The 19,407-nt window shown below is 38.2% G+C and overlaps 1 protein-coding gene across 2 annotated transcripts in view; it reads right to left on the bottom strand.

The window, feature by feature from the left end:
• The window catches only part of NSF (N-ethylmaleimide sensitive factor, vesicle fusing ATPase), an 81,302-nt gene extending 62,420 nt beyond the window's left edge, over nt 1-18,882 (bottom strand). For both annotated transcript variants that reach the window (XM_070767280.1, XM_070767279.1), the window contains exons 1-4: nt 18,819-18,882; nt 9,608-9,693; nt 7,379-7,478; nt 3,384-3,423 (exon numbers count right to left, since the gene is read on the bottom strand). In XM_070767280.1, the coding sequence (XP_070623381.1) occupies nt 3,384-3,423; nt 7,379-7,478; nt 9,608-9,693; nt 18,819-18,830 (238 nt within the window). In that variant the 5' untranslated portion in view covers nt 18,831-18,882. The remainder of the gene's footprint in view (nt 1-3,383; nt 3,424-7,378; nt 7,479-9,607; nt 9,694-18,818) is intronic.
• Nucleotides 18,883-19,407: the final 525 nt, after the last annotated feature.

Raw genomic sequence — 19,407 nt, 5'->3', positions numbered from 1 at the left:
TTCTGTGATCACCAGGGGTTGTAAACCCAGCAGGATGGGTTCAATGCTAGAAGATTTGCCTGTTGTTGGTGTGCCTGGGATGGAGGTATTGGAGATAGGTGGCTGTAGTTTCCTTTCAAACCTGCAGTGGAACACGTTCAGGTCACCTGCCAGATGCTGATTTTCTTCAGCTTGGGAAGGTGATTTGCCATAACCGGTGACATTTTTAAGAGTTTTCCCCATGTTTGCAGGTTCATTTGTTGAGAACTGATTCCTTAGTTTATCAGAGTAGCTTCTTTTTGCTGCTCTGCTGATCCCTTGTTAATACATTTCTGCCCTGATTATACAGCATTCTATCACCTTTTCTGTAGGCTTCCTCTTTGGAATGACATAGCTGCTTAGGTTTAGCTGTGAAACAAGGTTTAATGTTATTGTATATTCGCAAGTTCCTGATTGGTGCACATAGATCTTCATAGAAGCTGACATATGGCGTTACAGTATCTGTAAGCTCTTTCCATTACTTTTGTTAAAATCACCTACAACAGTGATTTTACTCTATGCTCTATCACATAAAGCTTCTGATATGGAAGCATTTTACATTATTTCTACATTTTAGTGTACAGTATGTGGTTTTTCTATGTTATTCCCATAAAATATCAATATCAACTCAGTTAAAAACAACTTCACAGGTTTGTTGTTTTGGGGAAAATAGGAGGAGGAAGATTGGATTTACAGTATTTGCTGCCTTATTTGTAAAACAATAAAGGCAGGATACAAATAAATAAATGAAAAATTATGTAATAATGCTATGTATTTTATAAATTAATGAGCTTTTTGGAATGACTCAATGATGGCAGATTATTGTTGGATGTTATATAGGAACAACCCTGAAAAATCGTATCAAGGACAATCTAATGTCAAACACTTTTAATTTTTGCTCATATTTTGATTTCTATTTTGCATGTGAAATTATTTTGGTTCAATAAAAACAGTTTTGTAAGGTCAAGTATTTTTTTCTGATATGTAGATTACTGTTTTCTTAATGTCGCCAGTATATTTCCTATAACTTATAATAATGAAGCTACTCCATGGAAATTATACCTGCTACAGAAAATCTATACATTTTTAAAATCAGAGCAAAAAATGGTTTAGAAAAGTACGAGGTCAACTGTGATGATTACAAAAAATATTTTTTGTAGACCTGTGCTATTATCATCATCATCATCAATATCATCTAGACCAGGGGCAGGCAAAGGTGGCTCTTCTATGATATGTGCACTTCAAATCCCAGAATTCCTGAACTAGCCTGATTGGCTTAAGAATTCTGGGAGTTGAAGTCCACAAGTCATAGAAGAGCCAACTTTGCCTACCCCTAATCTAGACCAATCTGTTTTTTAAATAGATGTTCCTTTTCTCTTTCTAAATTTTATCTTTACAAAATACTATGGAATTCCTCTGAATTTTAAATATTTTCTCTGCCAAATCTTTTTTTACTATTTATAATCTAGTTTCCATTTTTATCGCTGACCTTCAGATTCCTTATCCGGAGGATAATACTTGTCATTCTGCATCTATATCTTGCCTATTTATTTATAGGCATCACATTTAATCAAGAAGCATCTATTACATAAGTAGTCAAAATGTATAACTCCTAGTCAGTTATGAAAGCGTATTAAAATATTTCTAGCTTTTGTAATAATGTGCTTTTATTTTTTATTAATAAATTACTATTGCAAAAAAGAAGGCATGGAAATAAATGCTAAACATGGATAGATACAATCTTAGCCTGCCATGAATGGACAAGTCCCTCTACAATACTAAAGAAGCAAGCCTCACACTTCAAAGACAGACACACAAAACATTTTGCTATAAACATGTTTCCTCAGATGCAATTGATTTAATTTCTTGTACAAGAATTTAGATTTAACTACTGCATATATCAAAGACTGATATAACAAAATGTAACAAAAATGAAGTATCTCTCTTCTTGTCTGAATTGCAATCAGTTTTATTTCATTTGACAAAACATATCAAAGCCTTTAAAAGTAAAGGCTGGGTCTAACTGCATAGCTATGCCCTGAATTACAGTCACTAAAAATTAGAATATGCCATACAAAAGTGTATATTTCCATGCATCAACTTAATATAGTCAAACTTAGGAAACAACCTCCAAATTTAGATACAGGTGGGAATTATACCATTGCAATCGCTAATTAGCTTCCTGTTTTGCAAGTATTTGCTTTGTAGGAAAATATTTCCACACTCCCTATGGGAGATTTTCTGATAAAAAAGCTGAGAAACAAACACCTTTAACTGAAAAGAGAAAGCATCTGTGATGAAAATGTTAGATTTAACATATGCAAAGAGGCAATGTATGCAGTTATTATACCAAAAGGGCTATACAGTTTTGTCTAAATGATCCAAAAGCAATTTAGAGTGCTTGAAGAGTGTATTCATTTATTTTCTCATATTACTGAGCAATGAAAATATGAGTTTTTAAGATGAAATGGTAGAATCCATATCTTCCTAAAACTTTCTTCTCATAGAGCTATAACTGCAGTTATAAAGCAATAGACACACACTCGATAAAATATTAACGCCTTGATAATACAGACAAAAATCTCATTACTAACATTCTTTTGAGAGAGACTGGGGTGAAAAGGGAGAAATTTCCATGAGATACCACTGTAGGAATAAGCAAGATGCATGCATGCAAATCAATAACAATAGCATTTAAACTTATGTAGCACTTCACAATGCTTTACAGCCCTTTATCAGTGGTTTACAGAGTCAGCACATTGCTCCCAACAATATGGGTCCTCAGTTTACTGACCTTGAAAGGATAGAGACTGAGTCAACCTTGAGCTGGTAAGGATCTAATTGCCCAACTGCTGGCAGTCAGCAGTCAGAAAAATTAGCCTGCAGTACTGCATTCTAACCACAGCTCAAATGCAAAAATCATATAGGAATCTATTTAGAATTGTTAGCTTTCCACCAATTCATTTCTAACTTCATCCAAAGGGATATTTTATTTGCTCCTTTGTAATTTGATTATTTAATAAGATAAAATGCACTGTGTCCCCATTTCTCTTTTCTGATGTAACCGTTTGGCTCTTTTCTCTTTTGATCTGCTTGTTTTATCTTTATAATCATTAATTTTAAAATATCTTACGTAAAGCTTTTATTTAGAGATGAAGATTAATAATAATAACAACAAAACAGACATTTAAAGATCAGTGTAACTGTCCTAGCACAGTATTTCATGTAGATAATGTCAAACAGCAAAAAGAGGATTAAAAAAACTGCAGTGCAACAGAATTCTTTCCAATATAAAAGGCTTTAGAAAAGAGAAAAGTTTCAATTAGATCAGGTCAAACAATGTATTGATTATAATAAAAACTTACCATCTATTTCTTGCCCAATAGAAAGACCAGCCCATTTTCTCTAGAGAAAAAAAAATGCATAAAAGCAAAACAACAATCATTTACCTACATTAAATATGCATATATATTCACAAAGGAAAACACCTATGTAAAGTTATAGTAAATAACTTTTATGTAGCAGCACAGTAAAATTCATTTCACACTAAAACATAGTTACAATCCTAGATTACTTTGTCCCCTACAGGCAACATGCTTTTATTGGCCTATTATACACATAGTTGTTATTAGCATAACCCTGAACCCATTGAACAACTGTTGCCCTTCGTGGATAAGGTTGTTGAGAAAGTAGTGGCGTCTCAACTCCTACAGTCCTTGGAAGAAGCAGATTTTCTAGACCCATTTGAATCTGGTTTCAGGCCAGCTACAGAACAGGAGCCACTTTGGTTATACTGATGGTGGACCCTCTGGTATTGACCATGGTATCCTTCTCCAGCCTTATTTTTACCAAGATTTCTGAAGTAATCTTTCCTATTTTCTACGTACCAAGAGATTTATGAAGCAAAAGCAAACTTGGCTTTAAGCGGTAGATTTTATATTTTCAAAATGAAATCTTTTTCCAATAATCATGTCCCGGCCAGGGGTTATTATTGAATGTCCGAGGCCAACTTTTCCGACCTCTAATCTAGGGCAGCCTTCCTCAGAATATACCAACATTGGTATTTTACAATTTTCTAAATGTTAACTATGCTGAAGAGGAGTTCTAGTAGCTATAACCCCAACACACTCAGTATTTACCTACTTCTATGGACCAGGTGATTTTTACTATGTCCTGATGCATAAAACCATAGAACTCAGAGAGTGTGTACCCTTTTTTACATGATTGTAACTGGATTAAACAAAAGAATAGAAGTAAAACCTTATTTTGCAGCTCAGCAAGCTACTTTTTCTTTGTTCTTTTAATAGAATGACTCCCATTCACTCACGTACCCAAGGCTACGCTGTTCTTCATTCACAAGTCCAAACTGTTAGCTAACACCATGGGGGAATCAGGGAAGCCTCAACGATTAGTCACATTTTCTGAAGCTTTGTTGCTAAATAGCTGATGTGAAGCTATGCTTGAAAGGTGTTGGTGCAAGAAGCTGAAGTTATTAGGTCATACAAAAAAATACTGTTTTCTTTTCAATATTGGAGCTGTACAGACAGCATAAAAATTCTCATTCTGCAATAACAATGATATCTCACATCCTAGCCACAGAGTTCATCAATCCAGCTTGTTTGATTATTTATTTATTTATTTATTTATTCATTCATTCATTCATTTATTCATTCATTCATTCATTCATTCAATTTTTATGCCGCCCTTCTCCTTAGACTCAGGGCGGCTTACAACATGTTAGCAATGGCACTTCTTAACAGAGCCAGCCTATTGCCCCCACAATCTGGGTCCTCATTTTACCCACCTCAGAAGGATGGAAGGCTGAGTCAACCTTGAGCCGGTGATGAGATTTGAACCGCGGACCTACAGATCTACAGTCAGCTTTGGTGGCCTGCAGTACAGCACTCTACCTGCTGCGCCACCCCGGCTCTTTTACCTACCGTATATTCTATTTCATATAACAACAGGAATCTTTCATAGGTCTCGGTCCTCAAACAATCCAATTTCCTAATATTTTATCAATAAAAAGTGCTTTATTAGAACTGAGTAATTTGCTTTTATATTCATAGGGTAAAAAGGATGCTGAGACTCTAGAAAGAGTGCAGAGAAGAGCAACAAAGATGATTAGGGGACTAGAGGATAAAACATATGAACTGTTGCAGGAAATGGATATGCCCAGTTTAATGAAAAAACGGTCTAGGGGAGACCTGATAAAGTGGACAAGGCCATTGGAGCTGTGAATTCCGCCAGCTGTTTGCTGGATCTGTGTCCCTCCTGGCTGGTCTCGGCCAGTAAGGAGGTGACACAGAGCTGGGTCCAGGAGATTGTCAACGCTTCTTTGGGGTGGGAGTCCTTCCCAGCTCCTTACAAGGAGGCACTTGTGCGCCCCCTCCTCAAGAAGCCTTCCCTGGTCCCAGCCATTCTCAATAACTATCATCCAGTCTCCAACCTTCCCTTTATGGGGAAAGTTGTTGATAAGGTGGTGGCGCACCAGCTACAGCGCTCCTTGGAAGAAGCCGATGATCTAGGCCCTCAGCAGTCGGGTTTCAGACCCAGCTACAGCATGGAAACTGCTTTGGTCATGATGATGGATGATCTCTGGCGGGCCGGGGACAGGGATTTATCCTCTGTCCTGGTGCTTCTTGACCTCTCAGCGGCTTTCGATACCATCGACCATGGTATCCTTCTGCGCCGGCTGGAGGGGTTGGTAGTGGGAGGCACTGTCCTTCAGTGGTTCTCCTCCTACCTCTCCGGTCAGTCGCAGTTGGTGTTAGTGGGGGGTCAGAGGTCAACCTCTAGGTCTCTCCCTTGTGGGGTGCCTCAGGGGTCGATCCTCTTCCCCCTGCTATTCAATATCTACATGAAACCGCTGGGTGAGATCATCCAAGGGCATGGGGTGAGGTATCATCAGTATGCTGATGATACCCAGCTGTACATCTCCACTCAATGTCCAGTCAACGAAGCAGTGGAAGTGATGTGCTGGTGCCTGTTGGGGTCTGGATGGGTGTTAACAGACTCAAACTCAACCCTGATAAGACGGAGTGGCTGTGGGTTTTGCCTCCCAAGGACAATTCCATCTGTCCATCCATTACCCTGGGGGGGGGGGGGGAATTACTGACCCTCTCAGAGAGGGTCCGCAACTTGGGCGTCCTCCTCGATCCATAGCTAAAATTAGAGAAGTAAAGGCTGTGGCGAGGGAGGCGTTTGCCCAGGTTCACCTGGTGCACCAGTTGCGGCCCTACCTGGACCGGGAGTCACTGCTCACAGTCACTCATGACCTCATTACCTCGAGGTTCGACTACTGTAATGCTCTCTACATGGGGCTACCTTTGAAGAGTGTTCGGAAACTTCAGATCGTGCAGAATGCAGCTGTGAGAGCAATCATGGGCTTTCCCAAACATGCCCATGTCACACCAACACTCCGCAGTCTGCATTGGTTGCCAATCAGTTTCCGGTCACAATTCAAAGTGTTGGTTATGACCTATAAAGCCCTTCATGGCATCGGACCAGAATATCTCTAGGACCGCCTTCTGCCGCATGAATCCCAGCGACCGGTTAGGTCTCACAGAGTTGTCCTTCTCCGGGTCCCATCAACGAAACAATGTCGTCTGGCGGGACCCAGGGGAAGAGCCTTCTATGTGGCGGCTCCAACCCTCTGGAATAAACTTCCCCCAAAGATCAGGACTGCTCCCACCCTCCTTGCCTTTCGCAAACTCCTAAAAACCCACCTCTGCCGTCAGGCATGGGAAAATTGATTCCCCCGGGCCATTCCATTTTATATATGGTTTGTTTGGGATGTATGACTGTTTTTATATTACGGGTTTAAAACTGTTTTTAATCATTAGATTTCTACTGTGTTTTGTTGTTGTGAGCCGCTCCGAGTCTCTGGAGAGGGGCAGCATACAAATCTAATAAATAAATAAATAAATAAAAATAATAGAAGAGTTCCAATATTTCAGGCATTGCCCCAAAGAAGAGAGACTCAAATTATTCTCCAAAGCACCCGAGGCTAGAACAAGAAGCAAAGAATGGAAACTAAATAAGGAGGGAAGCAATTTAGAACTAAGGAGAAATTTCCTGACAGTTAGAACAATTAATCAGTGGAACAGCTTGCCTCCAGAAGTTGTGAATGCTCCAACACTGGAAGTTTTTAAGAAGACGTTGGATGACCATTTGTCTGAAGTGGTGTAGGGTTTCCTACCTAGGCAGAGGGTTGTACTAGAAGATATCCAAGGTCCCTTCCAACTCTGTTATTCTCTTCTATTTTTTTGAACCATTTCAATTTCAATTTTTTCAGGAAATAATTACTTCCAATAGCAATATTATTTGTATTTGGTATCAAAAGGAAACAAAGCCATACCTGTGGCAGACTGAAAGCAATGCTACTTGGCACAACAGATGAATGACTTCTCAAGGTAAAAACATATTTGTGGTTGGGTGAGGTCTTCACGACTACATGCCTATAAAGAGTTTGGGGGAAGAGGAATGAGAGGTGGGGAAAAAGTATAAATAATTAAAACCTTTCCATATCTGAGTCAGATCAAGCGATGTCTGTTCTATGAAATAAATGAAATCTAATATCCAAAACTATGGTTTGCAATAAATACAGTACAGTATAGTGATACCTCTAAAATGAAAGTGAAACTAAAGCTGCACAGAGGCAAATTGCTAGAGGGAGAGGCAAAGATAGAATTTTATTTTCTTGTGCTAATAAAACTGCTGGAGCTGGTTGTTTGTTTTTTGCTGCAAGAAGGTAAGTCAGTGGTACCTCTACTTAAGAACTTAATTTGTTCCGTGACCAGGTTCTTAAGTAGAAACATTCTTAAATAGAAGCAATTTTTCCCATAGGAATCAATGTAAAAGCAAACAACGCGTGCAAACCCATTAGGAAAGAAATAAAAGCTCAGAATTTGGGTGGGGGGAGGAGGAGGAGGAAGAAGAGGAGGAGGAAGAAGGTGAGAGGAATCAAAAAATCCCAAGCTTTCAGGCTTAAAAAAAAAAGGAGGGACTCTGAGGCGGCAAGGAGGAGCACACGCCTCCAATACGCCCGGCGCGAGGCTGCCTCCCATACACTGTGTCCCATACACTGGCTGCTGCTGCTGCTACCTCTTCCTTCCCCTGGTAAAGGGCTCCCCTCTTCTCTCACTCGCTCACTTTGTAGCCGGCGCCTTTAATTCGATGTGGTAACTCCTCGGCTGCCCAGAGAGAAGGGGGCCTTTCTTTTCTCTGGGTGCTGGCAGAGGTTTATTCCCTGTCCAAGCGCCCAGAGAAAGGAAAATGCTTTGTTCACTCTGGACAAAGTCTCCTTAAGCCTCCTTAAGCCCACATGTTTGGGATTAAAGGGGGAATGGCAGGAAACTGGCCGGGCCTTCATGCTGGTCTCAAATTTCCTGGGAAATTTTTCCCGGCTCGGGTTCTTAAGTAGAAAATGGTTCTTAAGTAGAGGCAAAAAAATCTTGAACACTTGGTTCTTATCTAGAAAAGTTGTTAATTAGAGGCATTCTTAAGTAGAGATACCACTGTATTTTATTTTCTTGAGATTTTTTTATAACTAAATAATTTTTGATCACTGGATGGAAAAGAGCTGATCATAATAAAATGCCAAAAAAAGCCAAAGAATTGGAAAGATCTTTTTTTTTAAAAAAAATCAAAATCAAAATGATTTTCCAGAAACAGCCGTTCCTACATGTTGATAATGAAGCTACTGGAAGGCAAAAGTTAATGTTATCATACACCTTAGTTTACTTAATATGCATAATTCTATATACTGTAATTTCGGCTTCAGCCAAACTAAACAAATGAAGTCACTGTGATTTTGTTGTTGTTATCTTCTAATAGACCTGAATTCTGGCAAACCACATACACAAAATCTTAATGTCCTTGGAAATTCTTTTCTTTGCTATTTCTTTATTTGTAAGACTAAAATTGAGTGACTGGCCAAAGTTATCCAGATGACTTTTATGCCTTAGACAGAACTCCAATTCAGAATCTTCCACTGCTATACCAAATTGGCTCCCCTATCTTCTTTGATAATTAAGATGGAAAGGGTGAAAAATTAGTCAATACATTTTCAGCAGTAATATGAAAATCTGATTAACAATCTTTACTTTGTACAATCAACAAGTAGCTTTCTCTAGTCCAAATATCAAAATCAGATGTCTATTCCTCCCTTTCCACATAAAAATTTCTAATATCTATATACAGTGGTACCTCGACATACGAGTTTAATTAGTGCCAGAGCCGAGCTCGTATGTCGATCATCTCGTATCTCAAACAAATGCATTTAGATTTGGCTTTTTGCGCTGAGATAACTGGGGGGGGAAATGGAATTCTTGCGCCACCTAGTGGATGCTTGGCTCGTATCCCGAATTTGAGCTCGGGTGTCGAACAGAAATTTTGCTCGCGTCGTAGCTCGTAACTTGAATTACTCGCATGCGGAGCAGCTCGTATCTAGAGGTACTACTGTGTCAGAACCTATTTAGCACATTGCTAATAATAGTCATATAATTTGCAAGATTTACTACCGTATGTATAACTGAAGAAACTCTATTTCGGCAAGCTTCTTTAAAAAGAAACCAATCAAACTTACAAGCCAGACTGAAAGTCCTTTTCACTGACCACAGCACAATTGCTTAGGGAGAGTTCATCTGTGGGACATCTTGCAGCTTGCATAACCTGAAAGGAAAATCAGAGACAAGGGGTCATTAATGAAGAGCTTGAATACAAAATGGCTTTAATTTTTGAAGTTCAATTTTATTTTATAAGCTGCGTAAATTCACTGTTTGGGATCTGTGTAGCATTTGTTTATTTTTGAGAACTTGTGTATTTTTAAAGAGATGTTACACACCATTTGCAAACAGAGCTGGCTGATTATTAGTAAAAGAAACATAAATTTAGTTCTCAGTACACCTCTGATAGATGGTAGGACAGGTTAATCAGAAAACACAATGATGTTGTATACAAATTGTATCACTTCAAAATGTGGATTACAAGACAACTATCATTGGTACTATTTTAGTACTCAGAAATGACAGGAGTAATCATCTTGCTGATAAGCATTATTGGTGCCTTTTAAAAGACACTAAGTTTGCAAATTTCTTTCCTAATCACATTCAGAAATTGCTTATTAACTACTTTTAAGCTACCAGTCTGAAAACATTGGGTAAATTTTCTTTTAATCCTTAATTGAAAAAAATTAAATTGGAAAAAAAATGTGCATGCCATCATCATCTTGTTTTGGCTTTTTAAAAAAATTCAGTTTTTTCAGATTTTTCAGCATGGCGCATGTGTGCACACACAGCCACGTTGCACGGGAGGAAGCAAACCAGCAGCAAGATAAGTTAGAACCCACTCCGGATTTTAGCTAAAGGAGAAAAATACATTAATCTGTTAACACCTAATTAACTGGATTTATAAGATGATGCAAAACATTTCAAAAAATGGGATCTAAAATTAGTAACAATGTTTATTTCTATAGAGAGAATGTGTCCAAAAGTCATTATTAGTGATGGGCGAACCGAACCCGCACAATTCGGGTCTGTACTGAATTTTGTGGCGTTCGGTATGCCGTACCCGAACCAGAATTTTTTTTCAAACTTCGGGCAAAGTTCGGGGTCGTGTTCGGCGTTCGGAGCTTTGACGTCACCGGCAGGTTGCTAAGGACACCAAGGTGATCACTTCCAGGATTCCATGGAATCCAGGAAGTGATCACCTTGGCATCCTTAGCAACCTGCCGGTGACATCAAAGCTCCGCCCCCAGAATCTCTTCGAGGGAGGGATTCCCTGTTCAGGTTTGGGTTCAGTTCGGGTTTGGCCGAATTTTGCGTAAAGTTCGTCCGAACTTGCCGAACCCAAACACTGTTGGGTTCACCCATCACATTATTGGAAGAGGTAGCAAACAAGGAACAAGTATTATTTGGGAACATAGAGGTGGCATTGAAATTGGATATAGAAATTAAAGATTACACCAAAAGGATGTCTCAGTGGGGCAATCAGTTGACCTTTTAAAAATCAAAGGGGCAATAAATGAAGAAAGAGACCTGGACTCTTTATTTGTTAAATAAAAAACATTTAATCATATGACCTGCAAACTCAACGTGAAGTAGTATAGCCCTGATCTCACTACAACATAGCAACTAGATAAATAATAAAAAGCGAGTTTTATTAATGTCCTCAAAAATATGGATCATGAGATAAATTGCCAGAGATTATATGCGTGGAAGAAGTGGCAATAGAAGCAGGAATATGATCGAAGAAAGGAAATACATTTAAACTAGGAAGAAGGATTAGGCACTAGAGTACAGGGAGAAAGCACTAGGCAAAGTGTACAAGAAATAGTCTTGCAGTTAACCCTACATCAAAGGTGAGTTCCTCCCGGTTCGGACCAGCTCGCCTGAACCAATAGCAACCTGCCGATGACATCATGATGTTGTCACTGAACCTGTTCAGTCTGTGCCAGCCCATGGGCGCCGCCATTTCTTTTTTTTATTTTTTATTTATTTTTTAAAACATTTAATTTCTCTTGGAGAAGCCAGCACTGTGCATGTGGCCGCCATCTTGTTTGCACTTTTCCCCCACTGGATTTTTTTATACTGTCCATTGGCGCGCGGCGCGCACATACCCATGAGACTCAGGGGGAAGCAAACCAGCAGCGAGGTAAGTTAGAACCTACCATTGCCCTACATCAGTTTAGCTGCATTAAATTAACATGCTAAGAGATTACCCAAAGATCAAAGCAAACAGCAATGACAGATGGTGCCCAGATTTACAGACAATTTTAGTATAAAGAATTAAATGACCGCAGAGCTCTGCTGAGCAAGAGCCATTATAAGAGGATCCATAGTTTCATCCCGAGCAGTAAAAAGGAATTATTATCCTATTATTTAAGATTGTCTTCAGGATGTAAACACAATTGTCCTACGTCTAACCACAATGTTTATATCTGGGAGATATAATCTTTTAAGATTTAAGTACAACTAGAGTAACCAGGCCACAGTAAGTCATCATTTTGGAGATACTGTATTTTCTCTGGTGTGTTTCGGACTGTACAAGAAGTGCCATATGGCCAGAGATGGTATTATGAAAAGAGCAGTATGGATTGAGAAGAGCATGTGAGACGATAGTGAGGATCAGGGTGTGTGTGTAAAGTGCTGTATGTGTCAAAGAAGGCACGCTGAGTCAGAAAAGGTGCCTGGGGTGTTTAAGAGGTGCCATGGGTATCAGGGAAGGCTCTGGCACCCATGTGTCACTCAGGGGAGAGCATAGATTAGGGAGGGTGCAAAGGGATGCACCAAAGATGCTGCATGAGGTGAGAAGGTGGGGAGGAGCCAGTCTAGGTATATGACATATGGAAGTGTTGTTTGAGTTCAGAAGGCTATGTAAGGCTTCCTTCTTCCCTGTTCATCCCTCAATCTTTTCCTCTTCTCTTCCTAGTAGGCAGGTATCTCTGTGTACAATTGCATCAATAACTACTGTAAAAAATTATTTTATTTCATAGTCAGTAAAGTTAGAATGCATTAAGAAATGGAAGAACGACTTTATTGAATTTTGACTAGCAAGAAATAGACAACAGAAGAAAAAGGAATAAGGAAAATGGCAAATATATTAAGGGTAAATTCTACAGTTTTACAGATAAAAATACAGTGGTACCTCAAGATACGAACCCCTCGTCTTACGAACAACTCGAGATACGAACCCGGGGTTCAGAAAAAAATTGCCTCTTCTTACGAACTTTTTTCGTGTTACGAACACCAAACCCGAACTTCCGGGTTTGGCGTTCGGGAGGTCGCTGAGAAGCCCCCAGGCTGTTTTAAAAGGTAACAGCCGGGCGGCAGCGTTTTTTTGCAGGGGTTTTTTTTTTGGTTGCACGGATTAATTGACTTTACATTGTTTCCTATGGGAAACAATGTTTCGTCTTACGAACCTTTCGTCTTACGAACCTCCCCCTGGAACCAATTAGGTTCGTAAGACGAGGTATGACTGTATATGGATGGACTATAAACAAGAATCTGAAGGACTGGTTAGCTGCCCTTACACTATGATCTTCACTATGATATTTCCAAATTTCTCAACTATCTAAGGTACAACACATAATTATCTTCTTGCCACAAGAAGGTATGCCAGCACCTTCTTCAATAGATTATGATGCCAAGGAAGAACTCTTTTTATTTTCCCCAATGACTTCACTTATTTATTGGTAAAATTTAGTACTTTATTATTCCCTTAAAATAGGGAATAGTCTGAAAACAAATAAGGTTGATTCTACCAGGTTTCCTCAATTTTGTCCACACAAAGTAAGCCAAAAGTAAGTGAATTTCATTACTGCAAATTAAAAAGTTAAAAAGTTACTGTTTACCATTGTGAATTTTTATATTGTTGATTCTAGAGTTATATTCTTAATCTGTAGTATTATGTTGAAATGACTGATTTGTACAACTTTATAAGTAAGACGTGACAATCATAGTCACCTGGTAATATTTATAAATAAATATTTTATTTATTTATTTATTTATTATTTGGATTTGTATGCCGCCCCTCTCCGAAGACTCGGGGCGGCTCACAACAAGTGAAAAACAATCCAATACAATCCAATTAATTAAAATATTATAAGTTTAAGAAAATCCCCAATACTAACATACACACATATACAGTGTTCCCTCGATTTCCGCGGGGGATGTGTTCCGAGACCGCCCGCGAAAGTCAAATTTCCGCGAAGTAGAGATGCGGAAGTAAATACAGTAGTCCCTCACCTATCGCTGGTGTTACGTTCCAGACCTGGCCGCGATAGGTGAAATCCGCGATGGGGAATTTATCGACTCATAGTACTTATTTAAGTATTTATATTGTAATTGTTTGGTAAGTTTTCATTGTTTTAAGTGTTTATAAACCCTTCCCACACAGTATTTATTTTAGATACAGTATTTAAATACAGTATTTACAATTTTAGATATATATTTTTTTTGAAAAACCTGCCGATCGAGTTCGGCGGGCTGTTTAAATCTGCCGATCGGCTTCCTCATAAACCCGCGATGAAGTGAAGCCGCAGTAGGTGAAGCGCGGTATAGCGAGGGACTACTGTACACCATTTTTGGCTATGGACAGTATCACAAGCCATCCCTTAACACTTTAACACCCTAAATTACCATTTCCCATTCCCTTACTCACCATTATTACTGGTACTCACCATTGAATAAGGCACTTAGTGATCCTGATATTTATAAACATAATTATTTATTAACAATAATTATTTTTTTGTTATTTATTTGCAAAAATTATTAGTTTGGCGATGACGTATGACGTCATTGGATGGGAAAAACCGTGGTATAGGAAAAAAACCACAAGTATTTTTTAATTAATATTTTTTGAAAAACCGTGGTATAGGCTATTCGCGAAGTTCGAACCCGCGAAAATCGAGGGAACACTGTATAAATAAATGATACAGAATGCAAACAGAGGCACAATAAAATTATGAAGTAAAAACAATTCTAAAGTAGTGGACCCTACCATATGAAACAGCAGCAACAAGACTTGCCTCTAAGCCTTCATTCCTCCCACCACTACCAAAGCAGGACCTTCTAAACTGTTTTTAAGAAGCAGCTCTCATCTGTTAAGAAGTGAGGTACAGGATTCTATATTAATTGTGCTTTTCGGATAATCTTCAGACATATCTAAATGATGATATCTATTCAGTAGTGACTGACATTTGGCCCAGGATTCTCCACATCTCCTAATCTTGTAGCACTTTTTCTGTGTGTTCTGGCTAGTATCAACTTTGATGGTGTCTAGCCACCATGTTCTTTGTTTTACTTTTATTAATTCTTTTTAAAAAAACATTTCTTATTATTTTCAAATGAAAAAAACAAAACATTACAAACAAACATGAAAAGACTAAACAAAACACATAACATAAAAAGGAGCTACAATTGCTCCGCTCAGAATAGAAGTCTTCTTAATACAAAAAGGAAAAACTATTATAGGTTAGATCAGTTTAGAGAAATAAACACATCTATTACAGAACTCTATCTAAGAACATTCTGCTCTAATACATTTAACTATTATTTTAACATCATTAAGCATTTTTTTAATTCCACCAGATATAGACCCTCTGCCAAATTTTATAAAATTCTGATTCTTCTTGATTGTTCAACAATTGATTGTTGAACAATCAAGTACTTTTATTAATTCTTTCAAGCATAATTTTTCTTCATGACATGGCCAACATATGTGAAATGCAATTTGTGATTCCAGTGATATATCTGGTGTTAAAAAACTCCAGTATTTGCTTGTAGCCCCCTTTGCTATCCAAGGAATATACAGAAGCCTTTTCCAGCACCACAGTTCAACCAAATCATTTTTTCCCATGCTGACTAACCTACATTTGGTTGCCAGGCTGATGTTCTTGCTTTTACATTATTTGGCTCATGTTCATCATTGCTGTATGACCCAGTGCAATCTAATGTTTATATCTGGGTTGCATTCATTACCGAATGACCTGACACCCTACGAAAGTGCATTTTTCCATGCATTCTCTCTTTTCACCATTAATTTATATTTTAATATTTTTCTTCCTTGCAGTGACCATGAACTTTGTCTTTTTGTTGTTTAGAAAGAGATCAAAATTTTCACTGCCTTACTAATCCAAACCTTTATTCACAAGGTTCCTAAAGTCTTGGGGAAAAAACATGGCTGCAACTTACACAGAAAACAAAATTAGGTGACATCTCTCCAGGTCATGATCAGGAAAGTCCAGGAAAAAATCCAAACCAGAAATCTGTTACTTTCTAAACTTGACACCACTCTATTTTGATTACAGATCTCATCATTCCATTTACTCTTAGAATATATCTATCCATATTTGAAGAAACCTATCACTATAATTGCTCACTCGTATGCATTTCATCCACAATGACTATTTGAATGGATGCACTTAAAAGATCAGATCCCTGCTAGGATGATTAAGCAGAATCTGCTCAGCTTATGGCAAGCCTACATGTCCTTTGGATTTCCTTTCCAGAATTATCAGTGCTGACTTAGATGGCAAATAGCCAGCCAGACCAAATATTTTGGAGCTGCGAGTCTAGTTTCTTTAAACAAATACAGCACTGCTACTGTATATATCCTTTCAAACTTTTTTGCACAATTTGAAGAGCACTCCAGTTCTTTCTAATCACCCTTTTTGTTGCTTTAACCAATCTTGCTGGATATCCTTTAAAATAAAAGCTCCCAGACTATTCATAACTGAATGACGGGTACAATTCTATAGCTATCAATCAGCACGGTCATTACAATTTTGAGATTGATAAGACATTTTTGCACATCATCTATGCTGTTAATTCTCAACGTGCAGACCACTGCAGCCTTCCTCTGTAAAAACATTGCAACCTCCTCCCCAGTCAGTCTGATCAACAACAGCTCATCCTTCTTCTCAGCCCATGGTCTAATAAGCAGCTGTTTCATTAGAGTGGGTTAGGGATTAAAAAGTAGTTTACAAACCATACAAGTATAATACAGGCACCAATGTGAACATTACACATGACAGTACCAGACTTGAGGTACAGTAGTTATCAGCTATTGAAGATACATATTGCTATTCTAAGTGAACTGTGGTGTTAGAAAAAATAACAACAACAAAAAAGAAAATTGGAATAGGAAATACGATGGAGCTCAGTATTAAGAAATTTTACTGAAGAAAATTCTTGACCAGCATAATCATGACTTGTTCTCATGATTTGGAATACATAAAATAATAAAAGGATAAATACTAAATTTTAGATTAAAAATTTTGGATTAAATTTAATTTTAAATTTAATTTTCTTTGTCTTCAAAGACAAAGAAGATGCAGAGATACAAAAGCAACCATAATTATAATTCTATTCACCAATAACTGTAAAGTCTCATTTTCTTTGTTTAATTGAATGGTCACATTTTAATTGAGAAATTAAAATTAACTAAGTTGAACATCAAAAACTTCACCGCAAAAGTATTTATCACTTGAAAGGGAAAGAAACAATTATTAGTACCTTTTGTTTGAATGCCAGTTCCTACTGAATTCAATAAAATATTCCCACTGGCATATTTTATGGTATTTTCATACTAGTGTTTTTAATTCCAATGTGGCTGTCACCATTTTTTCAAGCCACAGAATCTTGAATAGATCACATGTCTAAGGCAAACAGTGCTCCATCCAATGACTCTCTGAATATATATAGAACAAATTTAGATCTTTTCCCATACAATGGGAAACCACTGCAGAAAATAAAACATCCAAGTTGTCTTTCACCATTTTCTTCACTGCAGTTAAAAACCTCCAATGAAGTGGCAGTATACTGTATTAATAAAAGTGGGAGGCTACTGAGGAGTCAATTCTCAAAACCAGCCAACATCGTGTGACCATTTAGGTTGGAGCTGATTCTGAACTTGCTTAATGTTTTTATGTGAAAATGCTCTAAGATTTTCACAAACCTCAAGGAACACATTTTTTTTACTACTATTAGAATACCCAAATGTGCACTGGCATAATGTCTGGATTTAAAATAAAATTAGAGATCTAATTTCTCAATTTTTTATACTGTAACTAAACTCTCTCTCTTTTCTATAGGTTTGTTTACTATGTTTATTATGGTATACTTCCTGAAGCTATCTGGATATGTTATAATATGCAGAGACTGAGAAAATTACTCTGCTAGGATCCTAAATCAACACTGTCCTTTTTTCAAATAGAAGTACTGTAGGTAAAGTCTACAAGGCTTGGTGGTGTTTAAAACCATCTACTGAAAGAATAGACAACCATATATAATGAGTCTTTTTCCAATATAACCCATTTTTGTTGTATTCCTGGTTCTAAGAAACAAAGTGTTGGGCATGGAATAAGCCACTGGAAAATAAAGCAGCACTATTTCTCTGAGTTAACAGCACCATTGTAGAATCTGGAGGCAGAGTGCTCTATAGCTAGCCAAATACTGTACATTGCAGTAAAAGTGTGAACTGCATCAACAGCTTGACACTCCCACCTTTTCACCCACCAGATCCTCCTGTTCCAAAAGGAGGAAGTAACACAACAAGAGCTAATTACTGGGAGGCCACCAATGAATGAATATTTGTTACCCAGAGAAACATTTCGGAACTGACAGTGAAGCCTTCCCTGTCTGTGCAATGCCTTATTTCAGAGTAACAAACGTAAGAGAAAAGGAAGTTTTTTTCAAGTTTTTAAAACAAACAAACAAACAAAAAAACAACTCCATCGATTTCAAGAACATAGAAATGAAGCTTGTCCTCCTTTCTACTCCCCTTCTAGGTTCACTGCAGTGATCTGAACCTAAGAAATGGGAGGGGGAGCAATCTGCTAAAGGCTGGTGAAGAGATGCTACTTTATGACTCACTGTGACGGATCTCACAGAGGAAACGTAGCTAGATAGTACTGTACATGCATTTATTCTGCAGTTGTTGTTATTTTCACGTATGGGATTTCTCCAGGGTTATTAGACCGATCACACTTTAAACGATGGGGAGATCATCATGTAATCGAAGATTTCCCTATCAAACCCTTGAGTTTTATTAACCCGGAGGAGAGTGTTTATCACCACTACTTCCCCATAAATCCTGCAAATAGGCTCTGATGCAGATTCAGGTCCTGCCGGTCCAACTTAAAAAAAAAGGCAGATATACCAGTCCAACAGAGGAGGGGGAAACAGAGCTCTTAAAATAATACGGGCTTAATAATTTGAGAAAGAAAAGGGAGGGCAGAAAGATGTCTTGCTGACACGTCATTGCCCCCGCCTTCAGCCATTCATCGGCTCACTCACCCGGGACGCCATCTTGCTGTTCCGCAGCCGAAGTCGCGACTGACAGTGGATGCGAAGACAGCAAGCGCGAAATCTGCTAAGGAGGGGCGGGAGGAAACAGTTACATCACTTGTGAGAGGCGTGGCCAAATCCGCCTCCCGCCTACTTCCGGTCTTTCCTGTTTTACTCGTTCCTGGGTTCACGGGGGACCAGGGAAGATGAGCATCTGCATTGCTGGGTGGCGCCTGTAAAATATTTTCCCTGGTTATTATACGCGCAAGTACCGTAGAGAAGAAGGCAGCGAATGCTTATTTAGTATCTCAGAGAATTGTTCTCAGTTTAAAGCAAGGGCAGGCAATCGCCAAGGTGAACATTAACAGGAAGCTTTGGGAGATTTTATTAAATGCTGTCATCTTGCGGATAAGCCTAAAGCGGCTACCTCATAAGCTGAGAGAATGAATGTGGCTTGGAAAATCTACAGTGTCTATAAATGATGGAACCATAGCCATAAATTTATTTCTGGATCCATAGTGGAATTTTTTTTTATTTTTATACATAAATGGTAAAACGAACAAACAAATAAGCAGATAAACAAAACAGTAAATAAAAC

Source organism: Erythrolamprus reginae, chromosome Z, assembly GCF_031021105.1.
Source record: "Erythrolamprus reginae isolate rEryReg1 chromosome Z, rEryReg1.hap1, whole genome shotgun sequence".
NCBI lineage: Eukaryota > Metazoa > Chordata > Lepidosauria > Squamata > Dipsadidae > Erythrolamprus > Erythrolamprus reginae.
This window is presented reverse-complemented; position numbering and strand designations above follow the sequence as displayed.